This window comes from Tamandua tetradactyla, chromosome 8, assembly GCF_023851605.1.
Source record: "Tamandua tetradactyla isolate mTamTet1 chromosome 8, mTamTet1.pri, whole genome shotgun sequence".
Taxonomy (NCBI): domain Eukaryota; kingdom Metazoa; phylum Chordata; class Mammalia; order Pilosa; family Myrmecophagidae; genus Tamandua; species Tamandua tetradactyla.
This window is the reverse complement of record NC_135334.1, coordinates 98,031,297-98,044,371: the sequence shown is the minus strand read 5'-3', so window position 1 is coordinate 98,044,371 and position 13,075 is coordinate 98,031,297. Positions and strand designations below refer to the sequence as shown.

At 33.9% G+C, this 13,075-nt stretch overlaps 1 protein-coding gene across 1 annotated transcript in view; it reads right to left on the bottom strand.

Annotated features, from left to right (window-relative positions):
- Nucleotides 1-13,075, bottom strand: part of SLC17A6 (solute carrier family 17 member 6) — a 37,558-nt gene that overhangs the window by 2,805 nt on the left and 21,678 nt on the right. The window contains exons 4-8 of the mRNA XM_077112272.1: nucleotides 11,589-11,703; nucleotides 10,402-10,489; nucleotides 9,823-9,909; nucleotides 7,000-7,142; nucleotides 3,057-3,206 (exon numbers count right to left, since the gene is read on the bottom strand). Coding sequence (XP_076968387.1) covers nucleotides 3,057-3,206; nucleotides 7,000-7,142; nucleotides 9,823-9,909; nucleotides 10,402-10,489; nucleotides 11,589-11,703 — 583 coding nt within the window. The remainder of the gene's footprint in view (nucleotides 1-3,056; nucleotides 3,207-6,999; nucleotides 7,143-9,822; nucleotides 9,910-10,401; nucleotides 10,490-11,588; nucleotides 11,704-13,075) is intronic.

Genomic DNA, 13,075 nt, shown 5'->3' with positions numbered 1-13,075 from the left:
ATATATCTTATGAGTCTTATGGCATGGTTTTAGTTTCTATAGATTAAGAACCTAGAAAATTCAGATCAAGTCTTCGATTGCAGGCCTTTTCTATAGCATATAGCAATATTTGATCACATTATTATACTGAGGGGTATTTTCTCTATTAATTTCACATCAAATAGCCTAATGTAACACAGCTTAACCCACCAACATGAATTTGACAAATTATTTTTAACTATTAATTTGCTATCTTCTCAAAGAGACATTTGATTAGTTTGGATAAGCAGAGAATATAACCAAGGCTATTATCTATTCACTCTCTCAGCAAAGGGTATATACAAAGTATCGAGTGAAATGCAGAAGGTAACATTTTAGAGGCAGAAGTTTCAGGATATTTTAGCATACTGACTTGACTTCTGGGGGTACTGAATCTTCCAATTCCTTTGGCAATATGTGGGCATATTCTGCAAATGACCTCAGCAGGGCCACAAGAGTTTCAGAACTTCAAGAAAATGATTCAATTCTCTTCTTAGCTTTTGGTGATATATGAGTAGATATTTGCCACATGATCAGAATAATCAAAATCTTCTTACAGTATTATTATTCATGATAATTGCATAGCAGTTTGCTCATTATTTTAAGGTTTTATAAGAGTAAAGGTTTTGAGTCTAAACTAATTAAGTCTTCTTAGATATCCCAGGTCATTAAACTTTACTCCACCTTCCTCTTTACTACTTTGGGTGACAGTGGATTTCCTCTCACTCCACCTGACCTATATCCTGTTCAGAAACCAGGAGGCTGCTCAGAAGAAAAGAACGGCCACTCAACACTGCTCTATCCCTTCTCCAAATGTGAGGCTGAAAGGGAAGGAAGCTGTCCTCTCATTTGGCTGGCGCCTGTAATCTGACCTCAAACTTTTTCCTTGTTAATCCTAGCTTTGGCCTTTCCTGGAAATCTCATTTTCAAGGGACTGAAAATTTTCATACATGAGCATAGGCTGAGGTGTGTATCTCCAGTTCTGACTTAACTGAGCCAATACACATAGAATGATGATGAAGCCATTGCACTTGTGATTTTATCTGTAGGATACCCAATACAACTAAGGAAGATGCAAACTAGCTTCTGTTTATATTATACCTCATTTTAAGTTTTGTTAAATTCTGGAAGAAGGTATTAATACCATTATCTGTAAAAAAACAAAAAACAAAAAACAAAAAAAAACAGAGGCTGAAAATTATTCAGAAACTGGCCCTAAGTTATGCACTGATAGTTCGTTGTGGAGTTTGTATTCAAAACCCAGTCTGCCTAGATCCAAAGCTCACACTCTTTCCTCCGTTACTTCCTCGAGACATTTCAGGTGATTGAGAGACGTTTCTTTTTTATATATATATTCAAACCAATCTGTGTGTGTAGAATTTAGCCACAATTTTAGTTAAAAATAAAACAGGAAAATTAAATGAATCCATCTGGTCAGTACATTTAGTTTTTGGAAAATGGCATGGCTTTTTTTTTTTTTTTTCGCCAAATTGTCTTATTAGTCCTACAAAAATTCAGGACTTACAAAAATTTGGTAATGGTATTGCTTTCACTGAAGCATTTTCAATTAACTGGAGCTACAGGACCAAAGTGGCCACACAGCTCTATTAACAACAGTTGGCTCCGTCACTTTCCCCATGGAGCCCGACTTTATTAATAGCCTCTCAGTGTCATATTCGTCCTAGATTATGAAAACGGACTTGCACCTGCAGCAGCCTTTGTTGCGAAGCCTAACACCTCTCAGTGCTTCCAAAGCCTACTCTGCAACGTTTGATCAGCTCCAGAGAGAAGAACCCTGATTGAAGCAGCCATTCTTCTCAGGGATGGAGGAAACAGTTTCCCTAGAAACAGGGATTACAAAAGAGCTCTTAGAATAGCTACTCTTAAACTCAGGCTTTCCTCAGAGAGCCTTTCAAGTCGAGCCATGGTATGCGTAGCCAGCTCAGGTGGACTTACGTAATGACATGGAGAGAAATGGCAAGACCATTGCCAGCCCAGGGAAGTGTATTCAAGATTGAGCTGAGGAGCTGGTGCACAGATGGCATTCTAAATGCTTGCTAAATGTTTGAATGGATTTCTGGTTTCCCTGAATTTGAATGAATGATGTAGTAAAGGAAATTGAATTGAATCATGAATGAAAGAACCTGGCCCTAAACTTGACTCTGTAATTAGCAGCATGACCTTGGGAAATTTGAATACCTATCCTAATTTATGTTTCCCCATCACATAAATTGTGATGGGGAAACATAATTCAATTCTATTGAATTGATGTTGTTAGTAGATCTGAGAAGATCTTAAAAATTCCAACCCCCTATATAGAAATTAGGTAAAATTTTAAGATCACTTTATTCTTATAGAAAAATTTTGAAATGATCATGTTTCCACAGCCAAGATGTGTCCATGGCACTTAGCATGCTATGCTGTAATTGGTAAAATTTTTTCCTCTACATCACCAAACTGAATGCTTTGAGGAGAGAAGCCATGTTTTTAATTTCTGAATCTAACACAAAACTTAACATATTGTGTTCAATGAATGCTTGTTAAGTGAATAAATTGGATGAACAAAATATATGATTATTTTTTGTATAGTTTTTGCTATTCTCATGTCTTTCAGCTGGACAAATTTCTGAGAGCAATGAAGAAGAGCTAGATTGGTCATCATATAACTTCAGTTTCATTTAAATATAATACATTTTTCCTACACTGATGTGTTGTTACTGACCTCATACTTAAAGGAGATTATGTTTATTTTCAAGGAGAATGCTATATTGCTGCCCACTCTGTTCCATGAGAGCAGAGACTAGGTCTGTTTTGTCTGTATATCCAGGACTAGAGAGCAGTTTCTGGCAGGTAGCAGAATATAATAAATACTCAAAAGCCTCAACTCCCATCTGTTTCCTGCCATTCATTTCTTGAATCAATAAACAAAAGAATAGATGAATGACATGAAATTTAGAAGATAAAACCTTAGAAAAGGAACTTAATATTCACTTAACACATGAAACTTCCACTATTAAATAATGATAATTTTTACATACCTTGCTGATTTCAAATCCAAAGACTTCCTCAAAATACGCTGGCTGACTAATAAGCAGTAAATAAAAAGTCCAGCTTCTGCAGAAGTTTGCAACAATTATTGCATAGACTGGCATAGATGTAAAAAATTTCCTCCATGGAGTCTTGAATTTCTGAAATCCCAAAAAGAAGGCCATACCAGCCATTTAAAATATTTTCTGGTTTAAATGGGAATAATGGGGTACTTTGCATTTAATGATATATATAAGGGACCATGAGGAAGAGGGGAAGAGAAGGTAGGAAATCATTAATTGCAACAGTTCTAGTCCAGTTAAACTTAACTGTATCAATAATCACTGGAAGAGAAAAAATTAAGTTATAAATCCCTCCTTCTGATTAAATTGTTTCAGCTTTAGAAATGTACAAGATTATATATTTATAGAAAATAAATCCCAAAGTTGTAGACTTTAGTTTCTAAGATTTTTTTTTGGCAGTGATCATGCCTCAGATAACTCACTGCCAAATCAGTGACTTTGTTGGCATCAAAAACATTTGACCCAAACTTTCTGAGAATTCATTGTACTTGAGGGGAGAAAGGTAAGAAAAATTAAGAGTGTAGTATCCCAGGCCCTACCTGAATTCAATGATTTCACTATCCATCTACTAATTTTCTTGATAGCCAGAAGTTGTCAATATAAATTCTGTAACACTGGAGTGCAAGGTTCTTTAAAACTTATAAGTAAACACAGCAAGGTTATAGCATTTGGCCACCAGGATACCCTGAGAATGCCATAACTAATTACTTATGATATTGAAGATATTTGGAGTTAACAACCTAAATATGATTGACTTTGGTTATGAAATCCTTTACAAAATCAGGCCTAGTTTACATAAAGTTCTTGTATATGCCCATATATAAGCAAGTATCTTTCCCAAGACTAGTATTTTTAGACCTTGAAATGTCTCTTACATTCCTGAATACTTTCTGAATTACTTTATTTTAGACAGCAAAATACTGTTAGGTGAACAAACAATAGCCTAGAATAACTATTTAGTGTTAGCTTTGGATACCTGACCCGACCAAATTAGTGAAACAGAAGGCAAACATTTTTGGCATAAGTATAGTAATTATTCCCAGAGTTAGAAACTCATAATTGTTAGGATTATATTGTGACTGTAATTGAGCCTTTGAAATATCACTTCAAAAGCAATATAGTAAGAACTTAAATTGTGGTGGTCACAAAAATTATAAGACAAAAAAGAAAAAACAAATTTGTTCTTATGATATGCAAATATGCACTGTGGCCTGGGATAAAAATTTCCAGTGGCAGAATCATAGATGGATTTAAAAAGTGCTGTTTCTCAAAACAAAAGCAATATGTTCTGGAAAAATGGTACCAGATGAATAAACCTATGTCAAAGATAATAAAAGTGGCCAAAAGCAGAGAAGTCTGCATTATAGTATTTTACTTCTATAAGAAATGACTTCAAAATGTTATTAGAAGTAAATAAATATCCCCTGCTGGGAAGGTATTTCTTTTATTCACGCAGGGTCATCTCTGCCAGGAATTTTATTCTTCAGTTCATAAAATGTAAGAGAAAGGTATCTAATTTTTCTCTTAAAAATTACAGGGAATTTGTGTGAGGTGTATGGTATTCTAATAACTTTCTATTTATTGAATCGGGTGTTGGTTTCATAGGTGTGTTTAGTTTATAACAGTTTGGCAAAATGTTCACTTATGATTTGTACATTTTTCTGTATCTGTGTTTCATTTAAATAAAAATGTTTAAAGAAAAATGAGAGAGCTTAAAGAGACATTACATTCAACTACAATGTGTGATATACTTAATTGGATCCAGATTAAAAACAGATAGTTACACCATGTGAATAGAATACTCATTCAAAATAAATTTAAATTAAATTAAAAAAAACAGCTACATAAAAGTTGAATACAGATGAGGTATTATACTTTGGACAAGGTATCAGAAATTTGAATGTGATCTGGATATTAGATGATATTAGGGAATTATTTTTAACTTTTTAGGTGTGAGAGCAGTCTGAATATTATGAAGGAGAATACTCTTATGTGTGTTTTTCTAGGGTGCATGTGAAGTATTTAGTGTCATGATATCTCATTTATTTTGAAATGGCTCAGCAAAAAAATGTGAAGTAAATATGGCAAAATGCTAACAATTGTTGACTCTATGGATATTCATTTACTATGGTTTCTGCTTTGCTAGGTATTGAATTTGTTCTCAATAAAAAAATTCAAAATAACTAAAATGCAATTACACCCTACCTCATTTTAAATTTACCTTGAAACTATAGAAGAGTATGAGACATCAGTAAGAAGTAAAACACTGCATTTAGAAAAACAGAAAGATTTTGGAAGTGGGGATGTTGAGATTATCTAGGCTGTTTCATCAACCTCCTCACTGTTTTTGTTGTGGTCATTTCCAGAAATTGGTTTTCATTAAATTTACAATTTTTTTTTAATGTCTGACCTAGACACATCACATCTCAAGAGCTGGTCAATAAAAGAACATATTGAACTAACAGAGCACATAGACTGATCAGATAATATTTGGGTTAGAAATACAGACTGCATTTTGAATTCATTCACCATAGACCAGTCTATATTAGCTTCTGCTCATAGCAACTGCAGCTAATGGGTACCAGATCCCAATGCCAACAAATCCCCCCTGCCTTAACCCACACCCCCAAACTCCTCAAGCAACATCATCACCTGTTTCTTGAGTAATCACTATTACAAAGAAATTACCAATGCATTTATGGAAAAAATAGGAAAGGGAAAGGTCTGATACTAGCCTATCCAACTTATAAAATGAGCACAATGTAAGGATTTTTTATTAGCCACTGAAGTTTAACTTCTGAATGCTATTCAATATACGATTTTTCTTATTATTAAAAGTCAAGATATATTCTGCCATGATAAATCATAGACCTTTTTACCTAGGATGACATTTCAGAGACAGTGAAATAGAAAATTTCACTAAAACAGTGAAATGGAAAATGAAAGCTGGAATCAAATACATTTAGAATGGTGAGGAGGAATCTTTAAAAGAAAGAATAGAATCATAATATGTAAGGAGCATTGTTTCCTCAATGAGTGCATGAACCTTCCAACTCTCAGCATAAAATTTAGTTACTGATTAGTTGCTGAAGTACAGAATCTCTCTAAATACACTACTTTTGCTTATCATATTTTTCTTGTTTAATAAAATAAGATGGTTATTCATTAATTAACATTTAAGATATATTGTGTGGAAAAATATTTGCTTTATTGAAATAGAACTGTATTTTCTCTCCATATAAAGATCCTGTACAATATAATCCAAAAATGGCTTCAGAATATTATCTTTGTTGTGAAAACACCAAATTTGACATCCATTATGTTAATACCCCTAAAATATGATGGCATTTTATCAAGAAAATGATTAAATTATTTAAGACTTCTTTTGTGTCAGCTGTCTATTATTGTAATTCTAATGTTTAAATATTCTCTAAACCACATATAATATAAATAAGCATAAATAAAACTCACATTTAGAATATGTAATTAATAAAAATAGCCATTTTCATGACTATGCTGTGTGATTTGGAATTTCGTACAATTTAAAATTAGCAAATATTGGTTGGATTTGCTTAAATAATGGACCATAGTGAACAGTTTAAAAACTTGCTTTGGTTTCCAGTCATAACTATAATCCAGGGCAGATTTGGAAGTCTTTAGAAAAGATAAAGGAAAATAGAAATATCAGATAGAGGAAATGGTAATCATTCTTAAGTAACTTAGAGAATATTGGTAGAACAAACAAAAAAGATCATGTTTGATACCAAATTAGCTTTGCTTGTATACAGACTCATATAAATCGTTTGGTTGGTCAAAAGGGGGATGGAATGGGGAATAAGAATAAGAATGTACACCATAATAAAGTTCTTACTTCCATTGCACCTAAAAGATTTGCACTTTCTCCAATGCTTTCTTCTATGTACCTACGTTCTTCATCTGTAATAGTAGGATGTTTTGCCGGACTCTCATAAGACACCAAAAGCCAAAACATGTACCAAACCATTCCAAAGCTTCCTGCAAGCAAGAGTTCAAAAGGAGGAAGTCAAAGAAAGCCGACCATTTACTAGTAACTTCCATTTACAACATTCCAGTAATTGCTCTAAGGCTGCAAAGTTCACATGATAAACATTCTATATGATGGGGGAATTCATGCTTTCCCTATTGCCTTTAGCTGTCTCTTGTCTTTTGCCACTAGACTTCAAGCTTCTTGAAGGCTGGTCCTGTGGTCTCTCTTTCTCTATTAAACAATGTCTTATACATAAGAATCTCCAATAAACAATTATTGAATGAATTAGGTAATTTGGAACAAATTCACACATCCAACAAACATTTACCAAGCAGCTACTGACACAGGCATTCTGGTAAAGGTGGGAAATCTCATTAATAATGCACAATTATTGACATCAGACACACTGAAGGCAAATCTATTAATTGCCCTACCTTGTATATATGAGGACAGTATGAATTTCTAGAAGGGGAAAATGCGCATTTCCCTCTCCAGATCTAGTAAATAGACTATTGAATAAAATCTAGCAGGTTCTTTCAGCTGGAATGGCTATGTTACATGGAAAGATGGACTACTGCAATTAATGTAGTAACATTTAACAATTTATGTAATTATTTTCAGTGCATACTATTCCCTTTGGATCATTTTTTTGGGCCGATGAAAGTTTAAATACTAATGCAATGCATTTTTTGCAAGTCCTTTTTTATCCCTTCTTTATTTAGCATTCTTGCCATTAAAACATGCCCTTATTCTGTAATATAAATCCATGGGCATTAATAATAGAAAGAATTTCAAGTGATTTATTCTGGTTTCCCAGCAGTTGGACATTTCCTTTTTCTCTCACACTGGTCTCTTTTCTCCTTTGGTTACAACCTAAATGCCTCTGATCTTTATAATACCTTTTCTGCGCATTCCTTAATATCAGAGCTTCTAATGTGTTGTGCTCCTATTAAATACTGAAGATGGCAGAAAACACTATTTGGGGACAGATAGGGTGTGAAAATTTGGGATAGTGTAATATTTATGGAACATCATTCTCTCAGCCTCAAAACTTGGCTGTGTCAACTCATTAGCTATATGATAAAATCACCAACTGAATCTCTCTAAACTTCCACTATAAAATGGTATAATCATTCTTTTTACATAAAATTGTGGCAAAAAAATTAACTAGATGATGTATAAAACAGTCAACACAGTGCTTGTCATAGAACAAGCATTCACTAAATGAGAGTTCGTATAATTTAGTAAAAATAATTATTGCCATTTATTGAACATATCTAAAGTGCCAGGTACTCTGCTAATTGCTCTATACACATTACCTTTTTTTTTTATAACTTAACTCACAATACAGGACTTATTCATTCCCTTTAAAATATGAATATTGAGTTGCGAATATGTGGCTTAAAAACCTAATTTTTGCTAAACATAGCAAGAATTCTGATGTGATATTTTCAGGTCATCTGAGGTTTACACTTTGACTTTTAACCATCTGTTGAAAAATATTAAATGATGTATAACTTCAAATAATGAGATTGCTTTTCTTGAGTATCTTTTAGAAATTAGTATCCTTATTTTAAAGTCACATCATATCTTCAATGAAGTAATGAATGGACAAAGCCACAAATCAGAAGATTTAATGTATGGTAATCCAAACTCGTACGTATATCTTGTAAATAGGTGCTTTTAAAAACTATGAATTCTGGACCCTTTTGAAAATCTAATGAAAGTATGGATGAAAATCTGTTTTTTAAAAAAGGCCCCCAAGTTAAAAAAAAGCATGCACAAATACATGTCTGGCAATTTAGGGCATTCGTTTCCAAAATCCATCCATGACTTTGAGCCAGGTTAATAATTCCTACTAGAAAGTAACATTTAACAACATTCTGAAGATATAAGAATTTTCACTAAGAATATTTCAAAATAGGAACAGATAAAGGGCAAACTTGGAAGCCACCAAACACTGTTCCACTGCATGATCTCATAAATCTCTCAGATTCTTGTGCCTGTGTCCAAAGATGATAGTAATCAGTGACAATGTCAATAAGAATATAGCTCTCTCATATTTTCCCTTTCCTCCTCATTAAAAAGTGCCCTTAGAGAGAAAGGCTGCAGGCACACATTGAAGTGGTAAGCTTTCAGCTTCTGGTTAGAAAGCAAACAGAAAGGGAATGTCATATGGTAAGAATGTTTGTGTTTGTATGTGGATATGTTCCATTAAAAAAAAAACTGCTAATATTGTATCACACAATTGAATTTTTGCATTAGGCGATGGTCACCTTTCATGCTTTCCACCTCCATTAAGTTTTGAGGATGTAGGATCAGGGGGTTTACTAGAAAAACCGTATTGAAGAAAAGAGGCAGGTAATATCTAGCTCTTCTCTCCTAAACAGGTTGTAGCCAAGATCTAATTTAATTTTTTCTTCATAACCAAGGATAATATATGTCATGCATCACAAACTTCCCATTGGCCATGTGGTTGCTTTTTAAAATGAGAGATAGAAACATAGAGAAAATAGAAGGAAAATGTTTCCTTAACACTCTCAGAATATAGGGAAATGGTTCCTAAGGGAAGAAAATAAGCGAGTAAACACAGAAATATATTCAGTGATCTATCTCAGTGTCTGCAACCACTTTTCTTTTAGTTTGTGTACATTTCTTTGAACTCTATAATATAGAAAAGCAACATACCATAGACATAAAATACTGAAGACCAGCCAGTGTACTGTACAAGAATGCCAGCTAAAGGCATTGCAATCACAGCTCCAGCATAGGAACCTAAAGCAGCAGGGAGAATGGGAGGAAGGCAAGTGAAACCAATGGAAACTCTTGACTTCATCTTATGATCCTTGGCTGGCTCACACAAACACGCATTTGCACACTTGGGTGTATGCGCACTGACACCCCAAAACAAACCTCCCTTCTCCAAACAGAAACATAGGACTACACAAATAGGTATCATTTACCTATGCAAGACATAACAAAGATTAAAAAACAATAAAAGTATTCTTAAAAGCATCCATGAGTATATATGAAAAACTAGAGGAAATGGATAAATTCTTAGAAAAAAACAAAACTCCAAAATTGGGCACAAGAAGAAATAGAGGACTTAAAGAGATCAATAAGAATTAAAGAAATGAAATAGTGCTCAAAAACCTTTATACACACACACACACAGATGACTTTACAAGTGTGCTTCACCAAACTTTCAGTTATCCAAGTTGTTCTCCAAATTTACCCACCATAACTGTATGTACTCGCAATACTCACCACAAAAGGAAGTGGTTGCCAGTCTACTCCTCTCTAGAGGAGGAGCCCATTTGCTCCATATTCCATGGCATGCTGGGTAGGTGACACCCTGTGGGAAGGGAAACGCATATATCACCATAAGGATTCAGGGTCACTGGAAAATAAGCACATTCCTTTCTCTGATGATGCATCCAACAGAATATGGGAACAAGGTGCTGAGGAAAGCTTGCCCCACATGGCCCTCCTTCCCTAAAATGCTACTTCAAAAGCTTTCAACCCAGGCCAGGTAAGACACGGCCTCTTTTTTAGTGACCTGTTTAAATTCTCCCCACCCTTCAGGACTTCCTTCTACCTCCATTGTCTTCTAGATTAAGGCAAACAAACAAACAGAAAAGGACCCCATATTACTCAATTTATATGCAATTCGAGTATCTTGAAGAATGTGAGTCACCCTTAGTGAGGCATTAAACTCAGTGATTCTCATCTATCAGGCCTCCATAAGATAAAGATAAATCCTTGCAGCTGATACTTACTGAAAGTAGTCTCTAGACCTCAAAAACTTTAAAATAATCAACCTTTTTCTAATATTTTTATCCTATTGTATTTTTCTTTCTTTTTTTCAGTGTTGGAGTTGTTTACAGTGCCTGACATCTTTTTCTGATTTATCGACTACCATGACAATCCATGGAAAGAGAAGCAGCAATAGGTTGGCCAAACTCAAATTTTTAAATTATATCTTTTAAAAGTCTTAAGATTGATCATTATGAATGGACACTCAAAAGAGTACAGTCAATGAAATAGGTCAGTGAAAACAAATGGCACGAGTCAAAGCCAATGAGGACTTGCTATAAACTCCCAAGTAGTATTAATTCAAGGTTAATTGAGTCCAAGGATGGACTCAAACATTCTTATTACAGCGCATTAACAAAAGTACCCTTTAAAAACTTTTTTCAAAGTCATAATTTCTTTAATCCCATTCAGTCCTGGAGACAGGGAAGTAAGCAGTCAAGTCTGTAGTTTAACTTCGTATACAGGCAAAGTATTAAATTGCCTATCTTTTCCAGTGTTTCTTCTTTTAAAAATTTTAATACCAAATGGACACAAACTAATGAAATAAATATAAATGTGCCTGTAGAAAATGACAAAGTTAATCTGCTGGCTATTATTCCATGACACTTTTAAGACAATATTGTCCTGCAGTTCCATACCTCAACAAGTCCCTGCAAAATTCTGACAAAGATGACACACCCATAATGCACTCTAGCGGCTGATGGGATTAGCATATTCAAGGTAGAGGTAAGAAGTATGGCAGCTCCAAAAACCCTGAAACAGAAAGGAGTTAAGGTTAGTAACACTGTTTAGACTACACAGAGGTAAAATTCTTAGATCAAGTTAAACTTTTAGCACAATCGACAATCACAGGCAATTTTAAGGTAGATTATTTTTCTAAAAGAATAGAATATGTTGTATCTTTTGATAGATCTATTGATTGGTTAGCTATTGCAAAGAAATATTGGATTCTCTTGAAATTCCACATTATTTAATACTCAAGAAATAAAAGGATCCAATAAAACCAGTTATACTTAAGTGTCCTCATTTTCTTCAAAGAATCTAATTACAATTACAAATTACAAATACATAGCATATCACTCTATACGATTTTGGTCTCTATCACCATCTACAATGTAAGCTGCATAAAGATAAGAATTTGTTTTTCATGTCCACTTTTATAGCCCAGCATGTAACACATATGCCTGACACATAATAGATACTCATTGAAGAGTTGTTGAAAAAAAATAATGAATTTATGAATGAATAGATTTGTGCCTCACATCATACAACTATTTGCAACTCCCCTAGATGCTGCATATACAGACGCTATATTAGAGGAATTGTATTTTAAATGCTCCAAGAAAGTTTGCAGTTAGAACCTATAGCACATGCTTTCATAATACAAACAACTATTGCTTAACATATTTGTTTCAGGTTTTTCTTTTTTGGGGGGAAGGGTGGGGTATTCTGTTTAAAGTACATCTGTAGCAGCATACACACACAAAGATCATCAAGGAGAAATTGCTGGAAATTCAGTGTTAACATCTTATCTATCTGCAAGTAAAAAATCCACTCCATCACTTTATTTTTTTATAGAATCTTTGTTATGAATGGTCCATGTGAAAAATGTGGAAGCTGTTGTCCATCATTTTTTTAAAAACTTCAACAATGTCCATGCTGAGAAAAAAAAAAACAAAAAAAAACCTTAACTGGTAAGTTTAGAGTCTCCTGCAGAGATGTTTTGGGATACACCATCTTGAATGAGCTAACCCTAGTGTTCTGGGCAAGTTTTTTCAAGATGAACACTGAACTTTGAATTCAGTAACGGTTGGTTGCCTCATAGAAGGTAATTCTTCCAGGGATGTATTTAAATGTAACTGTTTAAAGATTTGGATTTATGAATGGGTTCTTGGTTGTTATTAATCTGCTACTGAAATTTGAGAAACTTCTTTAAGAAAGGCTGATGGGGAGCAATACTTCTTTATCATTCATATACCTGGTCAGCTGCATTTTGTTTGCTTGATACAGTCTAAAATTCACCTTTCTCAGTGGCTTCTCTCCACTGAGGTAAAAAGTTGTTCATTAGGTGAATTTTTTTATATAAAATAACTTTTATTTACATAATTTATGGAATATAACTGCT